The 17,551-nt window shown below is 37.4% G+C and overlaps 1 protein-coding gene across 1 annotated transcript in view; it reads left to right on the forward strand.

Annotated features, from left to right (window-relative positions):
* The first annotated feature begins 5,070 nt into the window (after positions 1-5,070).
* Positions 5,071-17,551, forward strand: part of CCDC141 (coiled-coil domain containing 141) — a 58,510-nt gene continuing 46,029 nt past the window's right edge. The window contains 5 exon segments of the mRNA XM_033064699.1: positions 5,071-5,160; positions 6,583-6,705; positions 13,910-14,101; positions 14,771-14,879; positions 17,029-17,282. Of these exon segments, the coding sequence (XP_032920590.1) occupies positions 5,071-5,160; positions 6,583-6,705; positions 13,910-14,101; positions 14,771-14,879; positions 17,029-17,282 (768 nt within the window).

Here is a 17,551-nt window from a genome sequence, read left to right on the forward strand (position 1 = left end):
TAATGTGTTAATCCATTCTCAGAACACTAAATTTGTTTTGCTGCAGGGGTTCTTAAGCAGAGAATCTAGCACCTCAGTTTTTTATGCCCATCTTGAATCATGTGCTAAGACAACAAGATATGAAGAAAGCAGATTAAATGAGCACATTACTGCCCAGATTAATTGTTTATTCTTATTATTGATTTCTGTATTTCTGAAAACAGGGTGATTATACCCTTTTCTAGAATTCGAGCCTAATGAATAGAAATGTAAGCAGTCCCTATGTTCTGCATACCTCTTTATCTTGTATATAAGACTAGTAAAGAACTGGAACACAGTTTTTTAAATGACAGATGCTAGAAAGAATGCTGTTTGTTTATATAACACTAGAATCTGGAGTTCTAAATTTAAAGGTTATATGAGCTTTCTTAAAATTAATGTGGAGGCTGAAGTGACATTTAACCCTGGTTAAATTTGCTGGATCTTTTCTATCATTAGATAAATAATAGAGATGTAGGTACTATTCATTATTTACAGGTTCTAGGTACAAATAGCATGTACTTTGCAGAAATCCTCTAAGATCCATAAAGAGGGATACAGGGAAAAGAAAGTTTCAGGATGAAAGAGTGGAACATGATAAATTGATGACCAGTGGACTGAAATGTTTCAGCTGTCATTGCTCCCCATGTCTGTTTACTGTATGGGGTTTTTTAAATGTTGTTGTCCTTGGAAGCAAACAAATAGTGATTTTTGCTCTTACCACTGCACAGTGTTAAGCTGTTTGCTGTTTTTTTGATCTCTGATATATTGCTAGTTTTACAGTTAGCAGTATTGCTTTATTTTCTTTCACACAGATGTTCAGTCTGGCAGGGATAACTTTCCTTTTGGTATTTTCTCTGCTTTGTGTGATGGTGCTTTTTTGTGCAGCTTTTTCTTTTCATGCTGATTTCTTAGTGTCATATGAAGTGCCTTCAGGACAGGTGATGAAGGAGAAGGAGCAAAAAGATATTTTGTTAGGGTGATGCACAGAAAGAATGGGAACATACAAGAATATAATTCTTCACTATACTTTGATGTTTTAAAACAAAATCAATCAGGAACTATTGTTTCTGGAATTGAAACAATAGTGTGTTCTTGCTGGAGAGAAGCAGGTTGTCTTTTACCCCTTGGGCACTTTTTCACAGCTGTTTCTTAGCCCTTTACTAGGACCTCTGTACTTCCTCTTTCCCGGTGGCAAGGGCAGAACAAGCTCCTTTAGGGGCCAGCAGGGCCCTGGGCTGCCTTTTCCTGAGTTCCTGGGCTCTCAGCTGACAGGGAAATGCCTTCTGCCTGTGCTGCAGCTCTTACCCACCCGAAGTTTGTCATTTACCCTGGCTGGCCCTTTCCCCCTGCCCTGCTCCCAGCTCCTGTCCTGCCTCCAGAGCCTGGCAGCAGTGACCCCTCCCTGCTGCAGGGAGCCAGAGCTGTGTGGGTGCCCTCTGCTCTGGGTGTCTGGGTGTGAGTTTGAGCCTTCCCCAGAGCCAGGGCCCTGCTGGGGCTGTGCAGCAGCTTGTGCTGCTCCTTGCCCTGCCTGTGGGTGCAGGGAGCTGGGTTGTGCCCAGCCCCTGTTTGTCCTGGCCCTCCGTGCAACAGGAATCCTGCAAGGGCTGTGTTCTTTCTTTCCATCTCAGTGTTCAGAAAGAGATGATATTCCAAGTTACTGCTCCCCAAGCACTCTCTGCACTGTCTGACCTCTGGGATGAGGCATCTCTGTTTGCTGCCTTTGTCCCCTGACTGCTGCCAGCATGGTTTGTGATCATTCTTGGTTTGGGGTTTTAGGAATACTGGGTTAGAATTTCAACCAGTTTGTCACCTTAGAAATTTATTCAACCAGTGTAGGGTAAAAAGGAACATCTTCCAGAAGGAAAACCTACTTTTGCTCGATGCTCACCCTTGATGTGACCTCCATGGCTGTTTTATGAGCCTGGGGACTTTCAATACTGCTTTCTTTCATGCCCTCGTTCCTGATGGTGCCTGGAAATGGTCCCTACTCAGAAGGTAAGACCATAGGAACCAGTAAAAAGCAACAATCAGAGTTTTGGAGAGGGCTGATGTCTTTGTCCCTGTTTCAGCTGGGGCTGTGGAAGCAGTGTGCACTGGAAGCAGCTTTCTGAAGCCTCATGAAGCCCAGAAGTCTGAGGGATGCTTCCTTCCCTTCTTTGCTGTGTGCACCTCTTCTCCCAGGTGTGAGACAAGGCAGGGAGAGCCACTACATTTACAAACCAGTCCAAGAGAAGGACCTTGTGTCTTGGAGGCTGCAGGGAGTGAGTTCTGTCTCTCCCAGAGACATTTTCATAGTGCACCAGTAGTTCAAAAGCTCTCAAAAGAAGAAAACTTATCTCCAAGAAAGTCAGACCCTTTTTCTATGTATCACTATCAAAACTGTGGTCAGCACACTTTGTTTGCTACACATGAGAAAAACCTGTGGATTGGATGCCCTATGTGTTGAAAATGAAGTGAAATTTATCATATTTACCTCTCAAATCCTTTTTACGTAGTTGGTTCAGATAATGCATGACATTATTTACACTAGAGAGACTTGATCTTTTTTTCTGTTTTCCTGAGATTGTTTCCTTTGTTCAGTCTTGTTTCCTGTGGACAGCTGGTGAATGTTCCTTTCTTCTTGTCATTCTTACTCTCCTCTTTCACACAGCAGTAGCAAAGTGAAAATATTTCTCTCTCCTGACACAAATAGCCTGCCTTTTTCTGGCTGCTACCAGGATTTTTGTTTGTTTCAGACAGAGGCACAGACAGATAAGTAAACAAGACAAAGACATGCTTGTTAAATTTTGTTCTCTTGGACACAGCTGAAACTGCTCATTGTGCAATGCCAAAATCATCTTTTTTTATTTTCTCCCAGGTTTATGTTCTAAGGTATGTTTTGATTCCTTGATAACTTTTCTCTCTCACTACTCGGATGTTTCCCTGTCTATCTTCTATGCTTAGCATAGAAGATGAATAAATACAATATCCCTGCACTTGTTATAAGATGTTCTGAATCACTTGTCTCAATTGTTGCCAAATTTGCTTATAGTCAGCTTCTTGAGTGTGGCATTTTTCCCTTATTTCCAGCTGTCAGCACTGTGAAAAATGATCCCTCATTTAACTTAGTGAAAAACAGCTCTTATGTCTGGCTACCCCAGGGAGATGATGGATTGGCCCAACTTGTGCCACGAAAAAATACACTTAGAATACTCTTCTGAGAGAACAAAAACTCAAGGACACAATACCAAAATTGGTTTGTAACTCCTTTTGTGAGACTAAAAAGTGGTTTGGCTGTTTTTTCCTAATTAGTTTTTCCAACAGCCAAGTGCTGTTTATCCTCCAAGTGCAGTCTTGCCTGCAGGGTAAAAAAATCCAAAGTTGCTCGTCTTCTGGAATGTGTTTTTTTATTTTAAAGCTGGAATATTTAGCAGGTTTTGTAGAATGGATCCCCCTTTCATTCAAACTAAAATAGGGCTCTCTTATATTTCAGTTTTGAAGGGTTTTTTAGGACTTCTGTCTCCCAGGTTTTGTGTTGGCATTAAATATCCAATTTTTGTTGAGCCATACTTATTGCAGGAATACATGCAAATACCCAGGAGATGTGTCTGATATTTCAGTGGCAGGGTCCCTGGGTCTCTGACAGGTGTTACAAAGAGTTTCAGAAAACTGTGTGACATTTGTTCCTTGGTTGGCAGCTTTCAGGGTTCATGGTTGTGTTTTGGCACAAGGGATGGATTTTGCTTTGCCAAGCCCATTTTGTTCAGCACAAACCACAATAAAGTGCTTCTTCATATCCTGTTTGAAACTCATGGTTTAAAGGTGGTGCTCAGGTTAAGATTATTGTCTGCCAATAATTGGAGGGGGGACAGGAATGAACAAAAAGAAAAATCCCACCTTGACACATAAAGTGAAATTCTCTGTAACTATCTTAAATTTCTTGTAATCAAAAGTATTTTAGAATTTGCATCCAGATCTTGGTTCCATTGCAGGTGAGCATGTTCTTGCGTGTAATTAGAAATCTAGTTTATATAAAAGCATATTTAAATGTTACATATTTTTAAACAAACCAAACAAGCAGATGCTTAGGGGAGACTTATGTATGTAGTTTCTTGGGTGAAATTGTTTTTCCAGAGTGACCTGCAAGCCTAAACACCAGTGTCACTTTCTCAGCTGTTCTGTGGAAGGAAACCCAGCAGCTGCTGTCCCAGTGTGGGCTACTTGTGGCATGCTCTGGACTAATGGCAATAAAACTAATATGTCAAACCAATATTGTAATCTAAATGTGTCTAACAATTCCCAACACTGAAAAAAAAAACAAACTTAAGCAGTGTCTAAACAGCTGCTAGAGAGGTCTTCCTTATGCTCATTTAGAACAAAATGAAGACTCTAGAAACTATTTAAGATTAAATTGAAAGCAGGTAAATTATCTTTATCTTAGGAATAAAATATTCCTTAAGAATTCAAGGTACTCGGTTTCCTTCTCTGTTATGGTCACTATACCTGTAAGTATTTTTGGATTAAGAATCCCCTGTTTTGATTTAGCATTTGACTTATGTACACATGCTGATCCTGTTTAAAGACTGATTCAGTGGAAGAATCATGGTGCACACATATATTCAGTAACTAGTAAGTGAGAAAATATTTCGCTGGTATAATGTGAAAATGAAGATTTGATGGTTGCATATTTGAAACCTCATAACACTGGGTTTGTCAGTATAGAATCAATGGTAATTCTTTTTCTAGCTGTTTTAATTTGAGAACTTTTTTTTATTTGCTTAGCTGGTGTCAGGTGATGTCCATGGAAGAATCCCTTCACACTTCAGATGGTGACAAAAAAGAACAGGCAGCCTAATGCTACCAAACTAGGGGTGTGTCAAACCTCTCTCAAGAATGATAAACTCAATGGAGTTGTCTATTTTTAACCTCCTGTTCTTTCCTTTTGGCAGACTAATCAGTGTTAGCTGAGCCGTTTCCCTGAATGAATCCAAGGCACCCTGGTGCTTTCTGCAGCGAGCAGGGGACCCTGAGGGAGCTGCTTGGATGGATGCAGCCCCACTGTGAAGCACCATGGCAGAGGAGCAGAAGCCTTCCACAACCACAGTCAGCTCAGTTGCTGTGCAGGCTGGGGATGCCAGCATTGTCATAGCTGTGCTCAAGGTAAGGCAGTAACTGCTGGCATGGCTGCTCCTGTCCTGCTGCTGCTCCCTAACAGCCCTGTCAATGTTCTGGGCCAAGCAGTTAGCAAAAAATGATACAGCAAGGCCATTTGATTATCAATATCTAATAGACTTTTCTTAGAAGCTAACATTTGTTTCTGTTCACAATTACTCCTGGTGGGTTTTGGGTTGTTGGTGTTTTTTTTTAAATGGGATAAGTAGTTTGGTCAAAATATGTAGGGTCTTGGAGGGAAGGAATTCCTCTTACTCTGTTTAAAAAGAGTTAAATGAAGAATGGCATAAAAATGTGTTTAAAGCATGATGATTGTAGTTAAACCTCCTTGAGTTATTTTAACCTGTAGTCAGCAATAACTTTACACAAGTGGCTGTACAAACTCCACAGATGAGGTATTTTCTGGGGGAAAAAAAAAGAGTCTAAACATAAAACTGAGTAGTTATTTTTGAAAGCTGTGAATCCACAGTCCCACGTGTTTCAGTAAAGCCCTTGTGTGTAATACAGTGCTTATAACCACCGAAATGCCCGTTTTGTGAGCTGGAATCCACACCTTCAGTGGGCATAAAATTCGGCATTGGGAGTAAATCTGGATGCTGGTAATGAATCCCAGCTGGAATTTATTGTCAGTTTGATTTTTCATTCTCCAGGCGACCTGGAAAACGTGCTAGCCTCAGCCATTAGAGTGTGTTTGTAATGCAAAATAGGTGACAACTCAACTCATTATCACCTTAATTCAGGTGATTATTCACAACCTCAGTTGTGGGAAGGATTTTTCAGGTCAGATTTCTCCCTTCCCGTGCGGTGGTGTGCTGCTGCAGGAGGGTCATTTCATTGCAAGGAGACTCAAGCTGAGGGTGAAGTTATTTGTTTTTCCTCTGTGCTGTGGGACCATGCAAGCTGCCAGTGACATCACAGCTTCGGTCCTTATCAGCATCCTTTGGTTCCTGTTCCAAATGTTGAGTGTCCCTGCTGCTACTCATGCAAGGTCTTGTTCCCTGTGTTCAGTACAGAGGTACACTGGTCCTATGTGGTAGAAATAAGAGCTGAGGCTATGGTTTTTGCATCTCCTGTGATGTGTATTTGTTACTTCTGCCTGCCCCTCTCACCCACCGTATTCACTGAAGTGTCTGTGTCACCTTCAGCTGAAAGGGGACACAAGTCAGACAAAAATTGTTGGGTCATTGTGTTAATTTTATTCCTCATGGGCAAAATCATTATTGGAGCACCTTCTGGTTAACACAAGTCTGGGATTTTGTTGCCTGTTTCAAATGAAGTTTATGCTGCATTCTCTGTGACTTCATTGTGTACGTGGTACCACACACAGAAAGTATGTGTGAGCTGAGAATCTGTGAGTAAAGAAATGAAGGAAACCTTGTGTGTTCTGAAGGCTGCAATTGCTTATTACAGTGTGGAAAGTGGGTGAAGCTTCAGCTAGCTGAATCAACACCGAATATACTAGAAATTGGCAGCAATCAAGATGAGACTAAAAAACTACTTCAAGATCATGAATTCCTCCTATCCAAGCTGAAGGTAAGATGTGTGATACGACCACAAAAATTCCTCAAGTCATTACAGTTCAGGTACAGCAGCTGATGTAGCTGCCTGTGCCTCCCACTGCAGTATGGTGGTGAGGTTAAACTCCACATAGAAAAAATTATGTCAGTGTATCAGATCTTTGATGGTACTTGTGGGTTCCTTCCAATTCAGGATATTCTATCATTCTCTGGGAATTAGGATTCTTCACAGGAAAAATATGCTTCTGACACCAGCAGTAAAGGCACAGGCTTTTCTACTTTGTACACCAGTGTCAAGTAAAAAAATCTGATTGCCCTCAGTAACTGCTAAATATAAAAGAATGTCAATTAATTTTTTTATTTCTTCAATTTCCAAGTTGTGAAAAGTTTGATTATTTTATAGCAGCTGTGAACACAAGTAAGCCCCTTTTAAGTCTGAAGCAGATAGTCTACAAACATTGTAATTTAATCTTAACTGATGTAAGTTGCACTGGGAATGATACTGTAAGATTAAAACAGCTTGTCTTGATCTAGGAATATTTTAGTCAAGTAACAGTCCTAAAATCAGATTTTGGCATTCCTGAGAGCAGATTATGGGAACAGTGGCATTTGGATGCCGAGTGACAGGCTTGCATGAAAGAACTGAATAATTTTAAATGTGGATGTTTCACACTGACAGAAGCCACCTAAAAAGAAATGTTTTAATGTTTTCATAGGGCAGGTTGACTTTGTATATGTAGACAAACAAATTCCTCTAACATCTTTGAAGCTATGAACAGCAATTTATCTATTTAATTTTTGGGGGGATTACCTAAACTTGGAATCTGAAAGAACAAACACTATTTGAATAGGATCAGGTATTTTATTCAATACCAATGACTGTGTGCTTCCCCAATCATTAAAATATCCAGTGAGTGTGAGGTAATTCAATGCAGTATATGGAGAATGTAGCTAATACACTGCACTGGATGGATTTTGAAGAGTATGAAGAATAGAATTATGGGAAAAACCCACCAAACACCCAAACTCAAGAAAAATACCCAAATCCTACAGAGATGTGGTTTTGCTTTCCTTTTTTTTTAATGTGAGAACCTCATCTTTATTGTCACTAATGCTACATTTGGGTATTCTTGGAACAAGCTGCTGTGTCCTGTTTGAGCAATTCAGAATTATCTGACTTCTTGCACACGGATCACAGGAAGAAGCTGATTATTTTTCTCCTAATTTTCAAAAAGAAAATTAAAGAGTGGAAATAAGAAACAGAGTAATTCTCATCTTATAAGAAAATCAGTTTCAAATAACATTTTACTATCAAGTCAGATCAGAAAATTTATTATGCATAAACTGTTAAAGAATGCTTGTCATCCAAATACATTGGGAACAAATACTCATTATTTCATGTTTTATGCCTGTGGTCCTTGCAAAATTTGGCATTGATTAATGAATATTCTATAAAATAATTAAGTTCAAAATGACTGCTTTTTCCTCAAAAAATACGAGCTGTGATAATAAGGGACTGCAGTGTTGTTATAATTCTTCCTGGCTGTGCATTTTCCAGCCATGACCATTTATGAGTTACAGTAAGCTGTTAACACTTGTCAGTAATTGCACAGCTTTAAATCACTAAATCCAATTGTAAAAAGTTTTTCCAAGATCGATTCTCAGTTTTTAAAATATTGTTTATAGTGATTCTTTTCCACTTAACATTTGATAATGAATTATGCCTTAGTTATGTGAAGGTGGATAAGGGGCAATTTGAATTGTTTCCCCATTTATTTTTTTATTGTTATACAAAAAAAAAAAGGAAAATAAATCCTGACAGATACCCATACTTGATATGCATATGCTTAACTTTGCTGATTAGACTAACCCAATTCAAAATTAAACTTTTGTGCAGGTCAGGCAAAAATTCTTGAATGAGTAATGATTCAGTCATGAAATTAGTTCTGCTTAAGGCAAGAGTTAGATGATTCATACTAAATAGATCTTTGTAATCAGTAGAGATGAACCTATGGACTTTTAGAAGGTAATTTATGGAATAGTTGTCCATTTTGGCGTTATCCAATGTTCTTCTGTTTACTTGTTCTAGATTTTGATCACCACCTTTGCTTTTTAACTTCGTTATTCTCATCCCAGTATATTTATTGCGAGTTATAATCAAAATACTCAGGCCAAATTCTTTTGTCAGTTTAATATGTTGAAGATTCACAGGTGTAAGTAAGGACAAAATCTGGCACAGTGATCAGTTTACAGTACTTCTGGTGCTAGAGGAAAAGGAATGTAATCCAGCTCAGTATTTCAGGGAATTGGTTTTGACTTAGCAATGCTAACAGGGTTAAAAAAGCCCAAACAAACATTTTGGCACTTAGTAAGGCAGATGGATCTTTAAACAGTAATTGGAATAGACTTGTTGAAAGAGAAAACAGTAACTTCTATACCATTTTAAAAGTTCTTTTAATGTTCAGAATTATGGTGATAAAAATTGGTGTGTGCTCTTCAGGGCCCTAGGGAAAAACATTTCCAAAATACTTTGCTTTGATAGAATATACTCTAGCATATTCATTACTGATTTACATTAGTTCCATTAAATTTAGGAATTGAGAACACTCTACTACTTAAACAAAAAGCAGAATACAACTTTTGAAAAGGGCCCCACTTAAAGTGTTTACAGATTAGGAAACAGATGTGTTATTATTGATAGGGTTGAAATAACAAATGTTGAACTAGATTAAAACCAAGACTAAAAAGAGAAAATGTATGCAATGTGTACATCCAGCTAAAATTCCCCTCACTAGTCTCATCTGTTCGAATATATTCTGTTTCTGTTTTGCTAAATCAGACTGTACCAGCAGCTCCAGTTTTGTTGAAACCATTAACTTCTGTGATTTCATGCAAGTCTCTTTTCCTATATCTGCCTCATCATTCTTTAGGTAACTTTGAGCAGGTTTATGTGTGCTGGAAATATGTATAAGTACATTTGGATGTCTCATTCTTAACAATTTAAAAAGAAAAATGAGAAGAATCAAACCTATAAAACCTGAGACAAAACTTCCAGGAGGGAAAATGCTCTAGATTGTACTTTGCATAGACATTTCTCTGCCATTCTCCTCTTTCCAACAGAAGCACTACCTGGAGATAACATGATTTCTTAGTGCTTGAGTCTCTCAATATTAAAACTCACTGCATCATCTGGGGACAAAAGAAAAAAAGTGTGTGTGTCCATAACAATGGTAAAATCCCCAATAAGGCATTCTTTTTTTGCTTCCAAAGTTCTGGTTTTTATCATGAGATAAACTGTGGCAGAACAGCCACAAAACTGAAGTGAAGCTAGCCCACAAACTTAAGTTTAAAACCATAATTGTTATTAATTTGGCTCACGAACCTGAGGATTGCTAATTATTTTATTTTCTTTAATTCACAGAGCCTAAATTGCAAAATAGTAATTTATATGCTAATAACCAAGAAAAATAAATTAGAAAATTACATTCTTCAAAAAGCACTAATACTCTCATTTTTTGCATTTGATATCTTTTAAATAAACCTTTCAGTTATTTCAAGCAAAAATATTTTCAAAGTGCTTATTTTTCAATAATTTTGTTATGCAAGAAATTATTTGTTAATATTTTTTGAATTATTGGCAATTAGTGGTTGAGGTGCCCAGCAGTGCAATTAGCAGCAAAGTTCAGCTGCATTTTTATCACACCAGAGCTGACTTTTGCAAGTGATTTGAGCAAAAAAAAAAAAATAGGGAAAAGTTAAAATGTAATAAATATATTTTTTCAGTGTTAGTTCAACTCAGTCATCAATTTCAATATTTGCATGAACAAAATTCCCATAAAATAGTATTTGTCTCGAAGTAGCTTTATGACTATTTTCTGGGCTTCAAGTTAACAACTCTGTTGTGTAATCTCAGCACTGCCTTTTAGCACTAACTAAAGGTTAATTTTAGCAGCATCTCAGTGCTAAGAGAATGGGAGGGTGGTTTGCACCTCTGAAAATTTCAAGTTATTTAGTCAGTGTACAACAACTGAGGAAAGGCAAAGGATAATTTCCACCTCTCATTCCTTGCTCTTTCAACAGAAGGAAAAGTACCCAAAATCATGGAATGGGACCAAATAAATACAAAAGCTGAGCTATCCAACACAACTTACACAAAAGACTTTTTTTGTTTTTGCTGCAATGCCAGAGGAGTGCCCAGAGGAGGAGTGGGGAGAGGTGTGGCTGCACAGCAGCTGCATCAGCAGGCAGGAGAATTCCTGCTGCAGCCTGGGATTGCATCCACCCGGGATCCCTGCAGAACCACAGCCCTGCTCCCTTTGAACTGCCAGAGCTCTCCTCTTGGGTTGCTAGAACCAGACCTATCACAGATATTTAATACAAATCGGGCTGTCGTTTTTAGGGCAATGCTTTTCTGGCATGGTTTTACTGACAGCAGCAGAAGTTCCAGGAGCTCCTTTTTGACTGCATGCTGGGCATTCCTTGTACTGTCAAGCTTCATTCCAACTTCTCAGAGTCCAAAGAGAACTCTACTCTTCTATTTTTTCCTTTTTGTGTTCACAGTGAATGAAACACAAGATTCCAAAAGTGCTTGAAATAATTAAGTCTTTACTGGAAAGCTCTGTTAATTTCATCCAATTGATAAAAACCTCATTGAAATTCAGGTTTCTGTGAAATATTTTGTTTTCCATAAGTCATTATTTTTTTGATGGAAATATACATTTTTCCTCATACTAAGTTTGGAAAATACCAATTAGATATTAGGAAAAAAAAGTTTGACCAGGAAAATAAATTCATTCTAGAACAGGTTGTGCAGAAAAGTTCTGGAGTTTCCATTTTTAGAAGACTTTATGGGTTAAATCCTTGAGTAACTAGGGAAAGGGGTTGGACAGATGGTCTGAAGAGTCCTGTCCAAATTATTCTTGACTGTGTTGTTAAAAGGTTTATATTTCAAAGAGAAAAAGTAGAAAACCAGCAGTATCAGTCTACTTCATTTAAAAACAAACTATTCACATATGTAGGATATAGAAACTAACAGAGTTGAGGATAATTTTTTGAAGTTCACAGTAACTAGTGGCTTTGACGGTTGTTGGAAGAATAATTTTAAACTCATGGCAATGAAACCTCAATATCACTCTGACCATCTTAGGTATTTGAACTGTTTCTCAAACAAAGTAGTTTTCTGTAAAGTATTTATCTCTTTTTTTTTTAATTAGTCTGTCTTCTTAAAATATAACTTTTTCTGTTGCTGAGGAAACAGACAACATGACTACTCTTGGGATACTGTATTAAGTTTTTTGTAGCATTACAGAAGCTATTATTTGAAGGCAATAAAATATAGACCCCTTTCAAATGAGTGAACCATATTCAATCCATGCTAAAGAAAAATTTAAGTCTGTATTTGAAACCTTCTATTAATCATTTCTAAGTATTAAAAGACTATTACACATGAACAGTTTCATAATTCTTTTATTTTTTTGTTACTTTATGCACACTAGTTTTGCATTTCATTAAATGCAGCAATTTGGTTTGCTTTAACCTTCTAATTATCTTTGATTGAATTTGAATTCATCTCATAGCAACTGAATTTTAAAAGACGAAGGAAGCTTGACTGACAACCTTTGATAACTATTCCAGTTTTTTCTGTATTTTAGGGATTAGCTTTGCCTCACAGCTAATCAATTACTAGAAAACAGAACCTGCCTGTCAGGGGTAAATGGCAATTAACAACCTGTTCAGAAAAAGGCTTCTAAAAGAAGAAAATCAAGTTCTGTGTCCTATACCATTTGTGAACATTCATCTTGCGTAGTAAGGAAAGATTTAGCATTTGAAATGTCTTTTAAATATGTTGACACTGATGTAATATTAGGATAAAAACATACCTAGTTTTATTTCAAAATATAAAATAGTCAGCTCTTTAAAAAGCTTCTCTTTGCCAAGAAATGCCATGTGGAGCTACCTTGGATGTCGTCTGGTTTTCTACAGCGTATTCAGAACAGCTGTGAATGTGGTCTGATCATTTTGGTAAAATGAACCCTCTAGTGACAAGCAGTTTGGGTGTAAAGCTCTGAGAGTATTTTCCTCTTTTTTTTCTTTTTTTTTTTTCATGACAACATTGTTATGACTATCATGCTTCTCAATAATTGATATTAAGATGTTGAGTTAGTAAAGAGACTACTAATATCTCATACTCATTTAATTCCTGTTACATTTGTTACAGAACCAGTCTAGAATGTTAATAATATCTCATGTTGGATAATTAATGAATGCCACTACTTTTACAGAGTTGTTCTGCATGTAACAATTTTATGCCTCATCAAGAAAGAAACATCATAAAGGCTTCTCTTAGGGTGCTTTACTTTACCAACTTTTTATCCAGTAGTTTATGAATGGCCGTTTAAATTGCCTAATAAAAATTTCTTTTCACATTGGCTATTCATATGGTAGCAACTCTAATAACAAAAGAAAGTGACACTTTATTAATTCATGCTCATGATAAAACCCAAGATAGGGGTTGGGAAGAACACAGACAATGTTAATAATTTTTTCTGACACACTAAAGATTTGTAACATAAACTGGAAATGTGCCAGTGTTTATTTTTTCTTGTGGTGAGATTTATAAAAGGAAGGAAACACAGAAGAATTATTTTGACAGTAGAGCATTATTACTTGGTGGCCAGCTTGAGCAATGCAGCAAACTGCACTTGAAACATTACATAACTGAGGTGTGGGTTTTTTTGAGAATACAAAAGTCAAAGCACTCTTGTCTGGATTGCATTGTAGTCACCAGAATCTTATGAGTAAATTACCACACAAATTTCTAAAGCTTCTAATGTCCAGTAATGTAATATGATGACATATGAAAGAGGAATCAAAATATCTGCACTGCTACCACTTCCAGGAAGACAGATCTGTGTTAATATTTATGTTAGAGTGTAAATATTAGAGAGAACATGATAAATTCTCTTAACTCTGGTTTGTATGTGAGTTTTATAAATTCTATTGCCTCTTAAGTGTGGATGAAATTCTGAAGCTTGCTATAAAACATGCAGAAATAGCTACACTCCTATCACTAGGAACTGGAAATAAAGCAGGAGTGGGAGGTTTGTGGCTCCTGTACAGACCCACTGTAAAAATCTCCTGACACCAGTATCAGCACAGTGTCTTGGATTTTGTGTACAGATTTCTAATGTTTGGTTTGGTTTGGTGTATTTCCTTCTCAGGCTTTGGAAGACAAGGTGTGGGACCTGCTGCAAGAAGCAGACAAGGTTGCAGAAGAGAACAAAGAGAAGAGCCTGGTTTATGATGCCATGGCACACACCCTTGGGGATGCATGGGATGCCCTCATCCTTATGTTAGAGAAGCGACAGGCACTTCTGGAACTTACTTCAGTGTTCTTTGAAAATGCTCTGGAGGTTTGTATTTCAATCAGATAACTGTTTTTGAAGCCACCCTCATCTTACACGTACTCTGACCACTGTAATTTTAATGGATTTTATGTCATTCACTGTATTCCTAAAGGTTGAGGCAAACAAAAGAGTTAAAATCTTGGGATTGTAAGGAAGGCATCCTTCCTTTTCCACCTTTCAGATAGTACAGGATGAAGCTGAACAAAAAAAGATGTAGATTGAAGAAATATTTTAGTCATGATGTCTCCCAAATTTGTACTTGTCTCTGTAGTATTCCTGTGCTACCTATAAGTTGCAGAAGCAACCATGGGATTACTAACTGCCCTAAGTGCAAGATCAACAATCTGCCAATTATTGTGTCCTGATAATGTGTATCGTACAAAGAAATTAGATTTGGCATGAGGCTTTGTAGGAAAGATGATTCACATAATGACAAACTGTAATTACAGATTGTGTCAGCTAAAATCTTTCAATCAGTACCTCAAATAAAAAAACACTTAGAAGGTGCATAGAGGTCACAAATACTCTGGATCTGGCAGTCGCTAAAAATGTCTTTCTCCAAGAATTTGCAAATTCTCATGAACTTTCCCAATAACACAGAGATTATGATGTAGTTATACAAAACAAACAAAAATTATAGTGTGCTTCTCCCTATCTTTTGTTTTCTTAATGCAGTTTGCTGTTAAAATTGACCAAGTTGAAGATTTCCTGAAAAATGCTCAAGAGTTTGACAATATTGACTCTTTGAGAGAACTTCTTCTGCAACAAGAGCATCACACAAAAGGTAAAGAGAGTTTTCCACTCCTGATAGCATGTGGTTGTGCACTGACTTCTTGAGGGAGTAATTTTATTCTTTCTGTGCATATTTAAAGAAAAAATCTTATAAAAAATACGCAAATGATTTATTTGGAAAGATATAATGGTGAGATAGATTTTAGCAGACTTGCTGAAAGATGTGAAAGTCCTGGTTTCAAGTTAGCCCTTGTATCTCCCCTTCAACAGCTTTCCTGCACATTCCTTTCCCGTAAAGTTTCTTCCACATCAATTCTTTTTCTTTATTCAAGCTTCCATGTGAAACACCTTCTACCATATTGTGGCACATTCAAATCAACAAGAGAAAAAAAATTTTGGAACTAATCTCATTGTGTGGCTACTTCAGACACCTTTGCAATTCCATATGGTTCTGCATTTTTTATAAGTCTTAAAACTCCATCTCTGTAATTTTAATCAAATTTTGCTGTATGATTAGTGACAATTGGCAGAATATCAATTTTACTTTATTATTCACTAGTGGAGCACTAACTAAAATATTTTTAGCTACCTTGAACACCAGATATTCTTCCTGGGGGGCTGAATAGAGAATCAAACTTAGATACTCTAATGTGGGTTTTGGGTCTTCAAAATTGATCTTCATGGGAACAAAGTATCCACTGCATACCAATTTAAACTTGAAGTATCTGGCAGCAATTTACTGCTGAAAAGATGGTCTATAACTGTAAGGATCAGACGAAATTATTTGCCAGAGAAAGACTGTTTTGATGGCAATAAGCCTTCCCTCAGAGGGTGGAAAGTGGCTGCAATTTATTGACTTCTTATTCTACCTCAAACACATAGCATTTTGAAAGCTGATATTGAGCTATTTGATAAAAAACAGTGCTTCCTGCAAGAAGGATGCTATCTACCCACTTCAAAGAAAGGTGGCTGAAAATGCAACCCTCACCAAGTATTGACTCTACCAGTATGTGATAAGTAGTTCATCACAAATGCTTATCACTCTGGAATTAAAATAAAAACTTTTGACACAAATGCACTTCAAAATGGAATAAAAAAGGTGAAAACATATGAAATGTAATTGTTTACCCATTTCTATGTGTGTACAATTTTGGAGGGCCTGAAGTTAAACATTTCTGATTAATACCACTTTTCTGGAAGGCAAAAAGTTAAATGGACAGGCTTGTTGCAGTGAGATAATGGAAACTAATCTCTCCTGTCAGCCCTTGGTGTGACTGAAGAACTGGAGGCCTCCCACTCTGCTTCTTCCTTAAGTGTTCTACCTGAAAGACAGGGGTTTAGGGTGCTTTGCCTGGAATTACCACTACAAGTACTCAGCTGGGAAGATCAAAGTTTCAGGAAGGTTGTTTCTTGTTTTATATGCAACTGGCAAATATTACTTTATACTTTTCTTCATGTATACCTTAAATTGCCTTGTCTCCCCTTCTTCCTCATTCAGTACCTAAAAAAATTCCCTTTTCATTTGAAAGATTTAGAAACATTGATCATTGTCTATTCAAATAGATTTTGAACTATGTGACTTTAAGGAGCTGGAACAAAGACAGACATGTCACTTATAGATCTTTGAAGTGGAGTAGTCCACTGAATTTTAACCCTGAACATGTCTAGATAAAGACTATAGAAAGAAGGTAAGAGTTCCTGATACCCCTGACTTATAGCAGCCCCCAGATGTGAGAACTCTTTTTCCCCAATGCCTGTGAGGGATGTAAAGACCTAAACTTAGCTTACATCACTAGTGAAAAACTGCAGAGGGTACTGACATGGGAAGTAGGGTACAAAATTCCATTTCAGCTTACCCACAGGTTGGGAAACCATCAAAAAGAACTCAGTTTTGAGAAAACAGTGACACTTCTGGGTTTTGTTTTGACATCTCTCAGTACATTTTACGTGTGTCTGTGTGTATATGTTTGTGTATACACCATTGTCCCTTCGTAAGCTTACATAAGAGCTGTCAAAATTGAAATATCTTAGTATATATTTATCTTCTAAAGTAAGCACTCATGCTCATGCAATGTATGAAAATACATTTGTTCATGTATGCAAATAGATAGTTTGAAGCATACTTGAGTAATATTTGAAATATGGTACTAGAATCACAAAGCACTTTGGGGTTTTTTCCTGATGAAATTCTGTTCTTGCAGAACTTTTGGAGAAGTCACTTGCTCTTCTAAACAAAAGCCAAGACCTAACTCAATTCATAGAAGAATTCAAAAGTGAGGGGCCAAATGCAAATGCAGAGCTGATTCAAGGAGCCCAGAGCAGCTGCTTGAAGATTGACAATCTCCTGGAGATGCTCCAGGACAGGAGGCGGCAGCTGGACAAATTCCTTAGACATCAACGCCAAGGGCTGGAGCAGCTTCTGCAGATTTGTTTGTGGCACCAGCAAGAAAACCAGGTAAGACATCTAATATCAAATCAAGGGAAATCACTGTAAAAAACAACCTAGCAACTGTTTTACAGTACAAACAGAAAAGGAGCTCAAATGTATTTATTGGGCCACTATTTCTGGGCCACTTCTGTTTGAGGAAATCCTAACTTTTGAATATTTGACTCATGTTAATGGGAGTTAAGGGCATACAGAGAAAGCAGAGGACTGGAATCATGTCACTGCTGTATAGAATCTCTGAGTAGCTTTTTGCTCTTTGTATTGCTTCTGTTTTGCTA

The sequence above is a fragment of the Catharus ustulatus genome, chromosome 7, assembly GCF_009819885.2.
Source record: "Catharus ustulatus isolate bCatUst1 chromosome 7, bCatUst1.pri.v2, whole genome shotgun sequence".
NCBI classification, from domain to species: domain Eukaryota; kingdom Metazoa; phylum Chordata; class Aves; order Passeriformes; family Turdidae; genus Catharus; species Catharus ustulatus.